Below are 18,476 nucleotides of genomic sequence, written 5' to 3'. Positions count from 1 at the left end.
ACATGTTCTTAAAAGCCTTCTTCTTTAGAAGCCTACCTGAATAAAAAAAGTTTTAACTTGCCACTGGAAGAACAGAAGGGGCCATTCTGGCTTCCCTGGGCAGGGAGTTCCACAGTCGAGGGACACAGCCACTGATTATCTTTTTCACATTATACAATCCATGGTTTTAACTGTATTTACTTTTAACTCCATGGGTCCCATATTGGGAGAAAAATGGGACATATTTTTTTAAATAACGAAATAAGTGATATAAATTAATTTGCTGTAAAAGGGACAGGATAATTAAGTGTATGTTTAAATAAAGTGTTTGAAGCTGAAATTCCTGAAATAACAATCTTAGAATTACATTATTAATTATTAATGTGAGCCAGAGTGAAAGAGCCAACAAATTGTGTATTCCCTATCTGGTGCTTAAAGAAGGAGCAAGGCTAACCTGCTCAAACAGTGGCTCCTTCTACACTGCCATGTAATTAAGATTATTAAAGCAGATAATTCACATTAACTGCTTTGAACTGCATTATCTGAGTCTACACTGCCATATAATCCAATTCAAAGCAGATAATCTGGATTTTATATGGCAGTGTAGAAGGGGCCAGAGACTGGGAGCAACCCCAATCTTTGTTTGTCCACACTCTGTACTATAGATGTGGAAATTGCGATTTTTTTCTGATACTGTTTTGTACTTAGGCTACGAATACTCACAGTGAGAAATACCTTATTCGATTCTTGTCATGTATCTCACATGGGGATGCCTTCAAAGACATTGTGGAAACTGCAGAAACTAGGGGAGGAGGAAGACATAGGAATATGGAACGACTGGATGATGAGATTGGACAACATTTTTAATTAGGAGATGCAAATGATTTATGTTTTTATTACTCTTGTTATGATTTTATATTATATATTAATATTTTAACTGTTTTCATGGTGTTGTTGGGCATTGAATTATTGCCCTGTAAACCACCTTGAGTCGCCTGAGGGCTGAGAAGGGTGGTATACAAATACAGTAAATAAATAAATAAATACACCAAAAAAACCATCAATCCAAGAGTGGACACAATATATAGATGTCCTGTTTGTTTTCCTCGCAGTGAATGTTATCACCTCCCATTGTCTTATACTTCTGCGTGCTGCATTAATTAGATGAATTCATGATGAAAATATGTGGAGAACTAAATTCCACTACTTTTACCAATTAGTACAATAAGAAGACCTGAGCTAGTTTAAATATTCTCCATATGTGGGGCATTACTGTGCTGAATATTTTTCATTGCCTTTAAAGTTGTTTCATTTGTTCCCGTAACAGGGGATGCTTAAGAATTTTCCCTTGCATTGCATTATTCCTTACTTAAGTAAAGCCAAGTAAAAATTCAGAACACTTCGGTATATTTTAAGTGACTTCATGCACATTTTGGGGTAAAAGCACCTGAAATAAATAAATAAATAAATTTCATCGTTGAGCTGAAAGACCAGACTGTGTTAATACAGAAATATTTGACAGCTGCGAAATCATCCATAATTGTGCCCTCAATCTGGAGGCGCTAATGATGTTTAGTAAGAGCCAAACTTCTCTGATAGCTGGGATACTTCATAAAGCTCTTACTTGAATAATAGCCATTGAAATGTTCATTTCAATTAGTTCAAATGAGTGCAAATAGACACTGAGTTAACCTGTTTCACTACTAATTCTAAGTTGATGGTTGCATAAGCATAATAGAATGCCAGCCTCATGATGGAAGGTTGGAATTAACTTAAATTGTTACCTAGTTGATGAATGGATAGATGCAGGTTCCATGGTGACAGAGAGCTTTCAATTTCTCCTTCCAGGATGTTATTTGATTCATTCAGTTTTAGTGAGGTTTCCACCAGCTGGCATTTTCTGAATGGGAGAAAAAAAATACTGTACAAGAATTCTATTTTTTGCTGGTTAATTAATACTAGTAGGAGTCACAAAAGGAAAACATTATCATAATATTCTAGCACTTTTAGAATGCAATATTCTGAGAAGAAATTAACCACCAAAGTCAATTGAATACCAGTAGTATGATAATAATAAACTACTGTATAGCAATAGGGACTATGAATGTGTATGCCTTTATGTTAATTAATTATGGTTTTGAATAACGTGATTCTTGTTTAACTTATATTGGAAGCATTCATAGGCTCTTTCCACACTGCCATTGTTCCGTCTTCCAGGAGCTTGGTTTTCATTGCCCCTTAGTTGCATGAAATACCATCCTTTTGCATTTCTCCCAGGGTTGCTACAGTCTCAGCAGCACCCTGAAAGTTAACCATTAGCAGGGGCTTAAAGCCAGCCTGCAAAAGCCTTTTGCTGTTATTGGTTTAAAGTAGTATCTTTTGGTCTAGAGACCGCCCTTTTTCCTGGGGATGAGATCTCCATTTTGGAAAAGCTCTCCTTTCTTTTTCAGTCTGATATGCTTATGGTCAAGCCTGATATGCTTATGGTCAAGCTAGGCAGCTTGGACAGGCCATCGTGAGTATTCACCCTCTTGCCTTTGAAACTGGTGCTGAACTCAGATAGATAGCAGCTAAAGATAGCAGCTCAGTGCTATGGCAGAGAATATCTCAGGATTTCTCTGCCATTGGGAGAGGCTCTATTACTTCATCCCCAAACTAACCTTGAGCTTGGATAGGGAAAGACCTGCTCTTTCTAAAAATAGCAGCTCAGGGTTAGGGTAAAGAATTCCAGGATTTTTCTACCGTTGGGGGAAGTTAGCTCAGCCTGCAAAAGCCTTTTGCTGTTATTGGTTTAAAAAAGTATCTTTTGGTCTAGAGACCGCCCTTTTTCCTGGGGTTGAGATCTCCATTTCAGTTTAGAAAAAGCCTCAGATGTGTTTATGGTCAAGCTAGGAAGCTTGGACAGGCCATCGTGAGTATTCACCCTCTTGCCTTTGAAACTGGTGCTGAACTCAGATAGATAGCAGCTAAAGATAGCAGCTCAGTGCTATGGCAGAGAATATCTCAGGATTTCTCTGCCATTGGGAGAGGCTCTATTACTTCATCCCCAAACTAACCTTGAGCTTGGATAGGGAAAGACCTGCTCTTTCTAAAAATAGCAGCTCAGGGTTAGGGTAAAGAATTCCAGGATTTTTCTACCGTTGGGGGAAGTTAGCTCAGCCTGCAAAAGCCTTTTGCTGTTATTGGTTTAAAAAAGTATCTTTTGGTCTAGAGACCGCCCTTTTTCCTGGGGTTGAGATCTCCATTTCAGTTTAGAAAAAGCCTCAGATGTGTTTATGGTCAAGCTAGGAAGCTTGGACAGGCCATCGTGAGTATTCACCCTCTTGCCTTTGAAACTGGTGCTGAACTCAGATAGATAGCAGCTAAAGATAGCAGCTCAGTGCTATGGCAGAGAATATCTCAGGATTTTTCTGCCATTGGGAGAGGCTCTATTACTTCATCCCCAAACTAACCTTGAGCTTGGATAGGGAAAGACCTGCTCTTTCTAAAAATAGCAGCTCAGGGTTAGGGTAAAGAATTCCAGGATTTTTCTACCGTTGGGGGAAGTTAGCTCAGTAGCTGATGAAAAAAAGAAGGAAGGAACATCTATATAATTTCACAAGTTGACTGTTTGTGTTTGTAACTTCAACAAACTGTGCCAAGTCTGTCAAGGACTTTGAAAAATAAATGTTCTGTTTGATGTTCAAAGCTGGAGTGGCCTCGGTTGCTGAGAATCCTAAGTTTCTAAGTAAGGCACCCACAGTTCACCCGGATAAAGAGAGAAGCACATCTTAGTTTTAACTTTATAGTGTCTAGGTGTGACGGCACAGCCATATAAAATCCAGATCATGTGTTTTGAACTGGATTACATGGCAGTGTAGAAACGGCCTATGAATCATGTTATTCTTGTTTATAGTGTCTATGCAGAATCATCCTTGGAGAGGTGGACTTGAAACAGACTTGCTATTACACTATGGTCCCATGTACACTGACCATTTAATGCAATTTCAAATGGGTCTTGAAGAAAGTGGTTTCACTGTGCAGATTGTTACATAGGAAATCCTGAAACCAGTTTGAGGTATGGATGGTGATTAAACAAACTACAGAGCACTGACGCTCACTAAGGGCTTTTTTAATGCACTTTTGTGAATGTTTGTTATTTGGCAACCACAGTTTGAAGCTAGCTTTGTACTGCATTCAATGCTCAGTGTAGATGGGGCCAATGAATGATGCAGATTGTCTAGTACAAATGAATTGTACTCACAAATCATAGAATTACAGAATCATAGAGCTGGCCCTCCCCCTGCAGTATCTCCAGTTAGAGCACCCCACAGATCGCTATCTAGCCTCTTTTAAAACAAATTCATGGAAGGATATTCTACTACCGCTTTGGCTTTTGACTCCATTGTCAAGCCACTCTCACTGTCAAGAGGTTAATTCTATGGTCAGTCGAAATTTACTGTCTGTACTTTATAAGCATTAGACCTGTTCTACACTCTAGGCCAGGGGTCCCCAAACGTTTTGAACAGAGGGCCGGGTCACAGTCCCTCAAACTGTTGGAGGGCCGGATTATAATTTGAAAAAAAACATGAATGAATTCTACACCTCACATATCTTATTTTTAGTGCAAAAAACACTTTAAATAATACAATAATTAAAATGAAGAACTATTTTAACAAATATAAACTTAGCAGTTTAGAATAAATATAAACCTAGCAGTTTGGAAACATGCAAATGTGAGTAGATCAATAGATACTGCTCCGGCAGGAAGGTAACGGCGCTTCATGCAGTCATGCCGGCCACATGACCTTGGAGGTGTCTATGGACAACACCAGCTCTTCGACTTAGAAATGGAGATGAGCAGCAGAGTCCCAGAGTCGGACATGACTGGATTTAAGGCCCCCCCCCTTCTCCTGCAAGGCCTCGGGGGGCCGAATCCGGCCCGCGGGCTGTAGTTTGGGGACCCCCTGCTCTAGGCAATAGAGAACAGTTGTATTCCTCCTCCTCTGATAGCCCCTGAGTTATTTAAGGAGTATAATCATGTCACCCCTTAGACCTTTCTTCAACTAGCTCAATATGTCCAACCAGCACAGTATATAGTGGGACCTGAAAATATGCTTTTATTATTGCATGCTAAAAAAAAGCATTCACATTATTTTCTGGTTTCAATATATAATCAACAATAATCCCAATGTCCTTTTCACATTTAGTGGCCTGATCCATTTTTCATTGCCAGTGATCAGGCTGGAAATCATTTCACATAGCCCTGCCACAAATCAGATGGTTATAATCCTAAAAATTCAGATCTTACTGTGCCTGAATCAAACAGAAAGGTATGTAACAGTTTTATTTATTTATTTATTTATTTTTGCATTTATTGACCGCCCCTCTCAGCCCGAGGGCGACTCGGGGCGGTGCACAACAACAAAAATGGACAGTGTACAATAGGCAGGACAGCACAAACCAGACAATACACACATAACATAATCTTACACTAAAAATCCGCTTCGTCAAGTCCTGGGGTCATAGCCAAATTCATAGTCCTAGTTCGTTCCAGTGTCGTTCAAGATACACTCAATTGAAGGCCTGCTCGAAGAGCCATGTCTTCAGGCCCCTACGAAAGGCCATCAAGGAGGGCGCCTGTCTAACTTCAACAGGGAGGGCGTTCCACAGCCGGGGGGCCACCACCGAGAAGGCCCGCTCTCTCGTCCCCGCCAAACGTGCCTGTGAGGCAGGCGGGACCGAGAGAAGGGCCCCCCCGGACGATCTCAAGGCCCTCGTGGGCTCATAGGCCGAGATGCGGTCTGCAAGGTATTTTGGGCCGGAACCGTTTAGGGCTTTGTAGGATAACACCAGCACCTTAAATTGGGCCCGGTAGCAAATCGGCAGCCAGTGGAGCTGGGACAGCAGGGGCGTTGTATGCTCTCTGCGTCCTGCTCCCGTTAACAACATGGCTGCCGCGCGTTGGACTAGCTGAAGCTTCCGGGCCGTCTTCAAGGGCAGCCCCACGTAGAGAGCGTTGCAGTAGTCGAGGCGGGATGTGACCAAAGCGTGTACCACCGTGGCCAAGTCAGACTTCCCATTTGTTATGTTTTCCCATGCTGTATTTATGTTTAAAAGGCATAATATGAAATACAGTATTTAATCATCTCACAAATACATTCATTTTTATTCAGAAAATATAAGAGGCAACAAATGGCACTGACAGAAAACCAGAAGATGCAGTAAGTGCTGGGAAATAGCTTAAACCGTTCTTTTAAATTCCCCAGCTATGCAGCTCTGACACATCTGTCTTCTCAAATGGACCATTCCTTGCCTTGTTGCCATGGAAATATTTGGCTAAAAATACCATAAGATGTGTAGTTGAGATAAAAGAAACTCATGCATATTGATTCTGAAATGTTATGAATATATGATGACTAATTGGGCTGGCCTCATTTTGTGTGTATGTGTGTAAATATATACCGTATATCCCTATGTTTACTGATATCTAAGAACACAAGAGTCCAGTACTGGATTTCACAAGCATAAGTTTTGACATGGTACTCTCAAGTGCAAAGCAACTTTTGACCAACATAATCCAACCTTAACAAATCTGTCAAATTTTTTTTATCAATACTTTCTTATATCAAAAATGAGAGTTAAAATGTGCCTATACTCAGATGAAGTCTACTTGTGCACACTTTAAATGGTCTGCTGTTGTTTTACTATCATATGATCATGGAAGCATCTAGCCAATCCAACCCTCTGCTGTTCAGTACTATACAATCAAAGCATTCCTGATAGATAGCCATCCAAACTCTACTTTAAAACCTCCAAAGTAGGAAAGACCCATCACATTCTGAGGTAGCATATTGTACTGCCAAACAGCTCTCACTGTCAGGAAGTTCTTCCTAATGTTTAGGTAGAATCTCTTTTCCTGTAGTTTGAATCAATTGTTTTGTGTCTTAGTCTCTGCATTCGCAGAAAACAAGCTTGCTCCATCTTCCATATAATTTCCTTTCACATATTTAAACATGGCTAAAATGTCATCTCTTCACCTTCTCTGCTATTTATTTATTTATTTATTTACAGCATTTTTACCCCACCCTTCTCAACCCCCGGGGAGGGGGACACTCAGAGCGGCTAAAAAAGGCAGCAATTGGATGCCACAAATCAATAACGCAGTATAAAACCATAAATACATACAGAGTTAAAACAATAGCAAATGTTTTTGTTGTGTCAGGAGTGACTTGAGAAACTGCAAGTCGCTTCTGGTGTGAGAGAATTGGCCGTCTGCAAGGACGTTGCCCAGGGGACGCCTGGATGATTTGATGTTTTTATCATCCTTGTGGGAGGCTTCTCTCATATCCCCACATGAGGAACTGGAGCTGATAGAGGGAGCTCATCCGCCTCTCCCCGGATTCGAACTTGCGACCTGTTGGTCTTCAGTCCTGCCAACACAGGGGTTTAACCCACTGCGCCACCGGAGGCAATTAATTATAACCAAATTATCATAACAGTCGTTAAAACAATACTCAGTCTACAAACCTATTGATAGAACAATAAAACCGTATCCTCATATATATTGTCTTGCCAATCCATTTCCAGTAAAATATGCTGCCTTAAGTTTATTGTCCTAAAGCCTGGTCCCTGATTTTAATTTCTTCCTGAATGCCAGGAGGGATGGGGTCGATCGTATTTCATTTGGAGGCACATTTCACAGGCGGGGGGCTACAGCCAAGAAGGCCCTATCTCTCGTCCCCGCCAGCCACATTTGCGATGTTGGCGGGAGAGCAGGGCCTCCCCGGATGATCTTAAGTTACGAGGTGGGACGTAGAGGCAGATGCGTTTGGACAAGTAAGCTGGGCCAGAACCGTATAGAGCTAAACAGGCTAAACATCCCCAGCTCCCTAAGCCTCTTCTCATAGGACATAGCTTCCAAACCTCTTTACCATTTTGTTCGCCCTTCCCTGGACATGTTCCAGCTTGTCAATATCCTTTTTGAAATGTGATACCCAGAATTGGACAACATGAATGCTATAGATTTCTGTCCACAAACAGTTGTGGACAGTCCTTATCACTTCCTTTCCCACTATAAAACCTTTACCAGATTTTAAAACCATTTCCCAGTTATCTATTTCCCCATTTTTACACTTCTGCTTCCAGATTTTAAACCTCTTTGCTAACGATCCATCTCACTTCTGTCTGGCTGCCACATTTTAAACCCTTTCACCAATGATCCATCTGCTAGTGTGAATAATGGCCCTGGATTTGGTACTAGTATACTGGATCCAGGGCATATTTACACATTTATATTGAACTGTCCAGTCCATGTGTATGTATGTAGCAGCTATAAAAACAAAATGCAGCAATTTCCCTTCCACTTTTCATTACTTCTTTGCAGATATGCACAGATCTCTTATTGATAAAAGTCTTGTCTGAGACATCATCTATGACCATATGATGCAGATCGAACTGTATTATATGGTCAGTGTAGATTCAGATAATGCAGTTTAAGCTGCATTGAGCTGCATGAAGTCTACATTGACCATATAATGCAATTAAATGTTTAGTGTTAATGGGGCCTTTGTGTGATGATTCAGTGTATTTTGTCTGCTTAAAATACAGTTTAACTCCCCCTCAACAAATTAAATTTTGGAGAAGTGGGGAATTGGAAAAGATACTCCATTTTATATTAGGGTTTATTTAAAGATAATGCCTCCGAAGTAGATGAATTTTTGTTTTATTGAAATAGTGATTTGAAATAAATTGCAACGCAGTTGTCACATTGTCTTTTGCCCATCAAAGCCTCCTTGATGGATTGTTGGAAGAATAGGTTGAGCTGTTTTATGCATTAGAGCTTTTAAAGGGTTTGAACATCAAGAAGGGGGAACTGCTTTAATCTTGGCATTGTTGCTTTTATACCCAAGATAATAAATCTATCCTTCTAGTGAAAGTTAAGCTCTTCGGGCCAAGCTGACCTTTGAGCAAAAGAAGAGCAGAGAGGATTATATAGAGACCAAGTGAAATTGTGAGTGAAAGAAAAAGGAGATTAATCTTGATGAACAGAGCTAAAGAAATGGGAGAATAGCAAGGATATAAGCAGTGCTGAAAAATGATATCTAAATGTGGGAAATTTGCCCTGGTGTCAGGATATGTCTCAGTCTGATCCTTGGTGATAGAGATCAATTTTAGACAAATAATTCTTTTACTTATATCTATTATGGTAGGGGCGAGGAGGGGAAAGCACAAGCAAAAAGAAAGTGATGCACAGTTGCTCGGGATCAGAATTCTTTGAATGGAAGACTGCTTTTTTTAATTCATAATATACTAGCTGTCCCCAGCAACGCGTTGCTGTGGCCCAGTCTGTTGATCTGGAAAATAAAGGGAATGAGAAAGTGTTGGTTTCTAATATATGTAATGTCTTGATGCTTGTGGGTAAACAGTATTTCTTGTTGTTTCTTTGTCAGTGCTGGTGTGGAGATTGTCTGGTTTGCCTACTCTGGAACATGGAACATATTATTGTCCTTCTTTAAGGATCCCTTTCAAATCTAGGATACTATATCTATGTGTATGTGAATCATATATCTCTATCTATCTATCTATCTATCTATGTCTATGGCTGGATGGCTCTTTGTCAGGAGGGCTTTGATTACGTTTTCTTGCCCTGATGAAAGGAGTTGGGTTGGATGGCCTTAAGTATTTTCTGTTGGTCATGGGGGGTTCTGTGTGGGAAGTTTGCCCTGATTCTGTCATTCGTGGGGTTCAGAATGCCCTTTGATTGTAGGTGAACTATAAATCCCAGTGACTACAACTTCCAAATGTCAAGGTCTATTTCCCCCAAACTCCATCTGTGTTCATATTTGGGCATATGGAGTGCTTATGCCAAATTTGGTCGAGATCCATAATTGTTTGAGTCCACAGTGCTCTCTGGATGTAGGTGAACTACAACTCCCAAACTCAAGGTCAATGCCCACCAAACCCTTCCAGTATTTTCTGTTGGTCATGGGAGTTCTGTGTGCCAGGTTTGGTTCAATTCCATCATTGATGGAGTTCAGAATGCTCTTTGATTGTAATTGAACTATAAATCCCAGGAACTGCACCTCCCAAATGACAAAATCATAATTTTTTGAGTGATGGTCACTCCTTGTGTTGTGAGACTTTTTTTTTTTTTTTTGCCAAATTTGGTGTGATTTCGTTCATTGGTTCTTTTGTTTTTAAGGAATTCATTATGCACAGAGCATTTTATATATATATATATATATATAGATAGATTCTGAATTTATATGATGGTATTGTTTGAAGTATGTTTATCTGGGCACATTGTAAGTTGCTTTGTGGAAGTTGTTACCTAGAAAAGTAGAATGTAAACTCATAAACAAACATTATTTTATACCAAAATTATAAATGTATATTGCAGCGTAACAAAAAAAGGCCCCTACTGTTATCATTTAATTGTTGAGAATAGAAAAGACAACAGCAAGAAAGAAGAGAATAGACAGGAGGCAACTTTAATGGGAATTGTACTGTCAAGTTAAAGCAACATAAGGATAGCAGTATTAAAGTTCCCTCCAAAAATCCTCGCCCACATATTCAAGCACATCCTTTTTTTGATATATATTTCTGCTACAATCCCTAATGCTTTTCAGGCTGTAAAATGAACTGATGTAGCTGCCAACTGAAACTCATCCATGCTTTGATATTTCAGAAATTTGTCAAGCTAGTATGATAACTGATACATAAGGACTTTGACTTTGTATCATCTCCAGGGAGATGAGTGGATTGGCTATGCAACTTTTATCGGCTCTAATTGAAGGAATGTGATGACCTTAGCAGTAACCTGATCTAGTGAAATCTTACTGAGAAAAGAAAAATGGCAAATGATAATTTATATAAAAAGAATCTGATAATTGTCAGAAACAGTTTTCAGGAACTCATTGTTTTGTACCAGGGTTTGATGTTAGAAACAAACCTGGTTAGTTAGTCAAGTGGAAAGAGATAGAGGTATTCAACACTAGCATCTGTGACTGGCCAGCAGTATGAACTCTCTGGCTTGGTCAGACCTGGAATCAGTTATTACCAGTTGTTGTTGTTCATTCGTTCAGTCGTTTTCGACTCTTCATGACCTCATGGACCAGCCCACGCCAGGGCTCCCTGTCGGCCATCACCACCCCCAGCTCCTTCAAGGTCAATCCAGTCACTTCAAAGATGCCATTCATCCATCTTGACCTTGGTCGGCCCCTCTTCCTTTTTCCTTCCATTTTCTCCAGCATCATTGTCTTCTCTAAGCTTTCCTTTCTTCTTATGTTGTGGCCAGAGTACTTCATCTTTGCCTCTACTATCCTTCCCTCCAATGAGCAGTCAGGCTTTATTTCATGAAGTATGGACTGGTTGGATTTTTTTATAGTCCAAGGCACTCAGAACTTTCCTCCAGCACCACAGTTCAAAAGCATCTATCTTCCTTTGCTTAGCCTTCCCTTTGGTCCAGCTCTCACATCTGTAGATGACTATGGGGAATACCATTGCTTGAGCTATGCAGATCTTAATTGCCAGTGTGATACCTCTACTCTTCACTATTTTATTGAGATTGGACATTGCTCTTCTCCCAAGAAGTAAGCGTCTCCTGATTTCCTGGCTGCAGTCTGCTTCTGCAGTAATCTTTACACTTAGAAATACAAAGTCTGTCACTGCCTCCATGTTTTCTCACTGTATTTCCCAGTTGTCAGTCATTCTTCTTGCCATAATCTTTGTATTTTTGATGTTTAGCTGCACCCAGCTTTTGCGCTTTCTTCTTCAACCTTGATTAGAAGCTCCTCCTCAGCTCCTCCTTGCTTTTGGCCATCAACGTGGTATCATCTGCATATATAGTTTATTGCCTATAAAGCCCTAAATGGTTCAAGTCCTGCGTATCTTTGTGACCATATCCACACACCCCTCCAATGAACTGGCATGGTTTCTAAGATCTGCCGGGAGGACCTCCTCATGGTCCCGCCACCATCTCAAGCACGGTTGATGGGGATAAGGGCCTTCTTGGTGGAGGCCCCTGGCTCTGGAATGCCCTTCCCAGGGAAATTAGGCAAGCCCCCACACTGTCCTCCTTCCATAGGAACCAGAAGACCTGGCTATTCAAACAAGTTTTTGAGAACGCCTAGTCCCTAATTATTTATACAGTTGTTATGCAGCCTTGCACTTTTTCACATGTTCTCTTCCCATAGCTACAGCTTTGAACTTAGCCCATTCCCAGTTCAATTGTTTACTTCCTGGCCACATTTATAGTAGTTTACTGCCATTGATTTAATTGAGTATTAGTTGATGTTTATATGTCCATATGTTGCAATAATTGTATTTTTAAATTCCTTTCATTTTATGTTCTGTTTTCAGGCACCTTGTGCCATGTCTAAGCCTCCCCGAGTCCCTCCGGGGAGATGGTGGTGAGATACAAGAATAAAGTTGTTATTGTTTTATTATTATTATTATTATTATTATTATTATTATTCTCTTGGAGGCATTCCAAGAAACACAAGAAGCACTTAAAAAGCCTTAATTTGGACAGAACACCAATCCACATGCTGCAGAAGGCAGCACTTCTCGAAACTGCAAGTCCTATGAAAATCCCTCTAATATCCTAGCTCTTTGGGAAGAGCCTGATATTCAGAGACAAATCTCAAATGCTTGGATCTAATGTGCATGTGTGCTGTCTTATTACGTACTTCTTCTTCTTCTTCTTCTTCTTCTTCTTATTATTATTATTATTATTATTAACAACAACAGCAACAGCAACAACTTCCTTCTAGTAGATGTACATTCAGTTCCAGATTAGTGTCCCTGAGTTAGAGAACACAATATCAATAGCACCCATTGTGGATGCTCTTTCTTTGGAGGCTTTTTAGCAGAGGCTGAATGGCCATTCGTCGAGGCTGCTTTGATTCTGCTTTTCCTGCGTGATGGGGTTAAACTGGGTGGCCTGTGTAGTCTCTTCCAACGCAGTCATTCAATGAATATAAGGGAAAGGAAGGACAGGTAGGTTTTTGAAGTGTAAAAGAAAATCTGATATTTAAGAAAAAAATAGTAAAAATAAAAAGGCACTATTATCCTGGCTCATGGAAGCTTATTCTTTGTATCTGTACCCTTAGGTTATTCATTTTCATAGTAATCCTTTGTGTTGAAAGATTTAGCAACTAACTGACCAGGCTCAAAAAAGAAAACATCTTCACATACATAGAACCCACGCTCTTGTTACATCCCATATAGACTACTGCAACGCTCTCTACGTGGGGTTGCCTTTGAAGACTGTCCGGAAGCTTCAACTGGTCCAATGGACAGCAACCAGATTGCTAACTGGAGCGGTTCTCAGGGAGCATACAACTCTCTTGTTACGCTAGCTCCACTGGCTGCCAGTTCGCTACTGGGCACAATTCAAAGTGCTGGCTTTAACCTATAAAGCCCTAAACGGTTTTGGCCCAACTTACCTGTCTGAACGAATCTCCCCTTATGAACCTGCGAGCACTTTAAGATCATCTGGAGAGGCCCTGCTCTCGGTCCCGCCATCATTACAAGTATGGTTGGCGGGAACAAGAGACAGGGCCTTCTCAGTGGTGGCCCCTCGGCTATGGAATGCCCTTCATAGGGAGATTAGATCGGCTTCCTCACTCCTATCATTCTGGAAGAATCTTAAGACATGGCGATTTGAGCGGGTATTTGAAAATACGGAGTAACGAATATAATAACGGAATAACTATATGGTGGAACTGGACATTGTTTTAATGATTATCGATTGAAGTATGTTTCATTATAATGTTTGATTTTATTGTTGCTGATGTTTTTATATCGTATATTGTAATTGTGTCCTTGGTGGCATTGAATTCTTGCCTTGTAAAAGTCCTCGAGTCGCTGGAAGGCTGAGAGGGGCGGTATAGAAATGTACTAAATAAATAAAATAAATAAATAAACCCTAAAAATATGAAGGCTCAGAAAATATATATATATATATATATATATAGCCTTTTCTAAAGCCTCTTTTACTGGAAAGTTTGAAAAACTGAATCATGCAATATTTTCTTTTAGAATAATGAATAATTAGTTGAAGAAAGATATTCATATATTTTGTTAATATGTGCCTTCAAGTCGTATCCAACGCATGGTGACCCTAAGGTGAATCTATCACACGATTTTCTTGGCGAGCATTGTTCGCAAGAGGTTGTCCTTTGCCTCCCACTGGGGCTGAGAGAATGTGACTTGTTCAAGGTCACCAAATGGGTTTCCACGGCCAAGTAAGAATTCAAACCTTGGTCTCCAGAGTGTTATGATTATGCTACATTATCAGAGGCACAGTTCACAAGGCAAATGCCAGAGGGTCATACAACAAAGCCAAGATCAGTGTTCCAAAGTCAAAGCACAAAGTTCAGACAATAACTGATAAGGATAATCCAAAGACAGAGTCTAAATTCAATTACTGGAATCAAATCTGGACAAGAATGGGAAATAGTGATAATGGTGGAGAATAAGCTTTACGTACAAAATTTGCTCTCTGGCATCTCTAGATAAGAATAGGATGGTGTTTGACTGGGGAAGAACTTGTTCATGAAATTATATGGACTGACATTAATTAGATAATATTAATTCTGAACATTTGTATTTACAGGTGACAACATTTGTTAGAGGTTGATGCTACAATCTAGATAAATCATGCTTCAGCTTTTTTGATATAATAGAACAAGTTCATTTACTAAAATGCAATAAATTAAGTGGATTTTAATCACAATAAACTTCCTTGAACTTGAGTCCCAGTTACTTAAATATCTCTCATGTATAGCAAGGAGAAACTGGTTCATCTCAGAACTTAGAATGATATTTTCTTTTGCTATGTGTTGTTAACATGAGACCACTCTTTCTTTTAGCTGAAACAAAGATATGCTTCAAATACTACCATGGAGTGAGTGGGGCACTGCGCGCAACAACTCCCAGTGTAACAGTGAAGAATAATGCAGCTCCTGTAAGTGTTATGCCTGCCTCTCTGCTACACTTATCCCATCATCTTGTGTTCCATTTTCCTCATTCTTTTAGTTCTAAATGTAGAACTAGGTGAAGATCCTTTGGTCCATGAGATATACCCTTGGCCCTTCTGATTGGGGTAAATAGGAATTGTAATATATACATCTGCACGATTTAAGGTTCCCCTTTATCAGGGATATTTATAGTCTTCCTCTTTACATCTTGGTTTTTCAGCCGTGGTCCACAGTTTTTTTTTTCCTGTATAGTCTTGTCTCTAGACTGGGTATATCCCATAATTGTGTATTATCACAGCTCTCCCCACCCCTATTTTATTATAAATAATAATAATAATAGTAATAGTAATAATAATAATACATTTTATTTCTTCCGCACCTCTCTCACAGCTCGAAGTGGCGTACAACATAGACAAAACACATAATCATAAAAATATTTGATAAAATGCATATATTGTCATAGACCTGTATCTGGCGTGTTCAACACACCAGAACACCTTCATGCCATTTGTTCACAACCAAGGTTGAGGAATGAAAACAGAATAAAATATCTAGGCCCCTACACAGGAAGGAACCTGATAGCATGAACCACCTTAGACTGGAAGACTGGAAGAGGTTGGATAGAGGAACTTTAAGGGAATTGAGGGGGTGGAGGGTTTGAAGTATTGAACTGAGAAGTTATTTGCGTTTTCTTCATTTGTAACTTTGCTGTATAGTATTAACCTAGCATTAAAAAAATTTCCAAGATTTCCTTGTGAATTTAACTGCTACTAAGGTTCTGCAATTGTCACATCACATTATGAATCCATCCCTGCTTTTCCTGACCTCGGTCAGTGACAGTCAACCAATTGGCAGGAAAGCTGGAGAAGGGAGACCATGGCGAAGGTGAGGGTGAGCCACCTACTTCTCAAGGGGCCAAAGGTCCAATGGGGATCGAAGAACTTCTTCACTTCACTTCACTTAATTAGTTGCTCTCCACCAAGGTGCTCCGAGCGACTTACAATCTAAAATAGCATTTACACAATATAAAAACATTCCACATAAAAACATTCAACAGTGACTATTTGGCAAATTAGATCTGATTACTTAAATGCACGACCAAACAGCCAAGCCTTGAGTGCCTTTACAAAAGGTCGCAACTCCGACATTGCTCTAATGTATGGAGGCAATGAGTTCCACAGAATTGGAGCATAGGTTGAAAAAACTCTACACCTTGTAGCTTCCAGGTGTACCTCCCTAGGGCCCAGTATGTATAGAAGATTTTCCTGGGTGGATCAAGGTGACCACTGATGGAGAAAAGGAACAAGGCAATCCCTAAGATATAAAGGTCCTTGGCTCAGGGAATTCCCAGAGCAGCGACCAGATAACATGGAGTAAGAACCAGAGTTAAGGTGGGGCAACTCAGCAGACCCATTTACTGAGCTGCGGAGTTAAAAAGAGGGACAGGCAGTCAGTCTCCTGGGGCCCAGTACAAGAGACTATAGTCAGCATGCTGGGCCAGGGGAAACAGCAAGGGGAATTGAAAGTTCAATGGAGATCCACAGCAGCTGTTATACTTTCTCACCAAAGTGCATAATTACGTGCAAGACTATGGAGACACTTTCCGCTCGGAATAGGCGAAAGTACATACTGTGGGGGCAATTCTGAAAGGAGCAGCGGTGGACTGACAACTTCAGCTCTATGAGGGGGAGGCATCCAAGTTGAACAGCCTGTCTGATTTCTTATACCCACTAGTAAAATTGAGAGCGAAGATGCATATCAAGCAGCTATCAGGGGTTTCGTACAGTGTCAAGAGTATGCCATAGAGTTTAACGCAAATGCAGGAAAGATTACTGATTGGTCAGTAATCTCCAATACTGATTGGAGTATTTCAAGGGAGGCCTGAGACTTCGGTTGCTGGACTGGACCTTACAAAGAGATGATCCTGCAAGCTTAGAGGCATGTATTTATTTGACTGGCAATGTGGAGAATATAAAACAACAGATGAGAAGAAGAGCGAGAGCTTATGCTACTAAGGGAAGCACCACAGCGCCAGTGGGTAAGAAACCTAAATTGAGGTTGATTGAGCAGCTGAGAATGGAAAGGAAGAAAGACAGGCTGTTTCTGTTTACTGTGGTAAAGAGGGACATCAGGCAACTGAATATTGCAGAGGAGCGGCTAGCAATAACCCAGATAAAGAGAAGAGAAAAGCCCAAAAATCTGCCCCAGGACAAGGAAAAGATGAAGCTAATCTAGCAAAGGGGAATACCTGGCAAGAGAGCCAAAAAGTGACCATGAATTTGGAGTACTCTGAAGTAGACCCTGTCCAACTGGCGGAAAACCCCTCCAACCTGCTATAAATCATTACTGGCGGCAGGTTGCAATGGACCAGGGCATCAGTAAAGATTGTGAATTCAAGTTAATTCAAATTGTTGATCCGAGTTAAGCTTTAAAAAATGAGAGGATGAGAAGACAATCTGTCCTGAAAGTCTTTGTGTATACTAATTGCCTAATATCCCCAGACATAGCTACAGGACTCAGGATAAAGCTGGAGAAACTAGTACCATCTGCTGGAGATACACCCTCAAGGTGGAGCGCTAGAATAACTGAGAATTGGTCAATAATTCAGAGATCTCTCCACAAGGCTAAAACGGATTATGAACGGTTTGCTGACTGGAAATCCACATCTCAGTGGGAATTCAAAGTAGGGGAATTAGTGTAGAGTATCTGTCAACTAAATATCTAAAAGCTGTCCAACCTTCAAAGAAGCTGGCTCCAAAATGTGTAGGTCCTCTCCTTACCCTATTGTCAAAGAGACTGTTCAACTTTAGTTACCACACAATCTCAAACAAGTACACCCCGTGTTCCATTGCAGCCTGCTGAAACAAGCTTTTGAACAGTCTACATGGCACCCCCAGGTTCAGATACCTGATCCTATTCTCATCGATGGCCAACATTTTGAATGGAAGGAAATACTAAATTCTAGGCATCATCATTGCAGCCTGCAGTATTTGGTGCGTTGGAAAAATTATCCTGATCCTGAGTGGGTGCACTGGAAAGATGTCTGAACAATGAAGATAACCAAGAAATTATAATTACTGTATCCTTTAAAGCCTAAATATCAAAACATATTTCTGTAAAATACACATATTAAAATACACAGAACAAATCAATTGTTAAAAATTGACTGAGTAGGTCTGCTGGAAGAGATCCATTTTCAGTTGTCTCTTCAGTTCTGACATCTGATTTAGCTGTAGGAGCTCCTCTGGCAGGTCATTCCACAGTCCTTGGGGACGGTGAGCGGGGATGTAAAGATCCTCAGGTTCTGACTGGAGTAGATTGTATGGGGGAAGGCTATTGTGTAAGAAGTTATGCTTGTGAAGCAGAAAAATAGCTAAATCTGCAAAAGAAGAAAAATCATAGTAAAAAGGGAATCTTTTGAGGGAATTAGGGTTGAAGTGGTTTGTTTGGGAGGACATCAAGATCCTAGAGTACTAGGATCCTTTCAGGTCTGTATGGAGGAAAAATATATAGAGCAGTGTTTCTCAACCT

The 18,476-nt window shown here is 40.3% G+C and overlaps 1 protein-coding gene across 6 annotated transcripts in view; it reads left to right on the top strand.

Annotated features, from left to right (window-relative positions):
* Window positions 1-18,476, top strand: part of HECW1 (HECT, C2 and WW domain containing E3 ubiquitin protein ligase 1) — a 246,207-nt gene that overhangs the window by 134,430 nt on the left and 93,301 nt on the right. For all 6 annotated transcript variants that reach the window (XM_060781570.2, XM_060781573.2, XM_060781572.2 and 3 more), the window contains one exon: window positions 14,838-14,932. In XM_060781570.2, coding sequence (XP_060637553.2) covers window positions 14,838-14,932 — 95 coding nt within the window. The remainder of the gene's footprint in view (window positions 1-14,837; window positions 14,933-18,476) is intronic.

Source organism: Anolis sagrei, chromosome 6 (genome assembly GCF_037176765.1).
Source record: "Anolis sagrei isolate rAnoSag1 chromosome 6, rAnoSag1.mat, whole genome shotgun sequence".
In the NCBI taxonomy this organism is placed as follows: domain Eukaryota; kingdom Metazoa; phylum Chordata; class Lepidosauria; order Squamata; family Dactyloidae; genus Anolis; species Anolis sagrei.
This window is presented reverse-complemented; position numbering and strand designations above follow the sequence as displayed.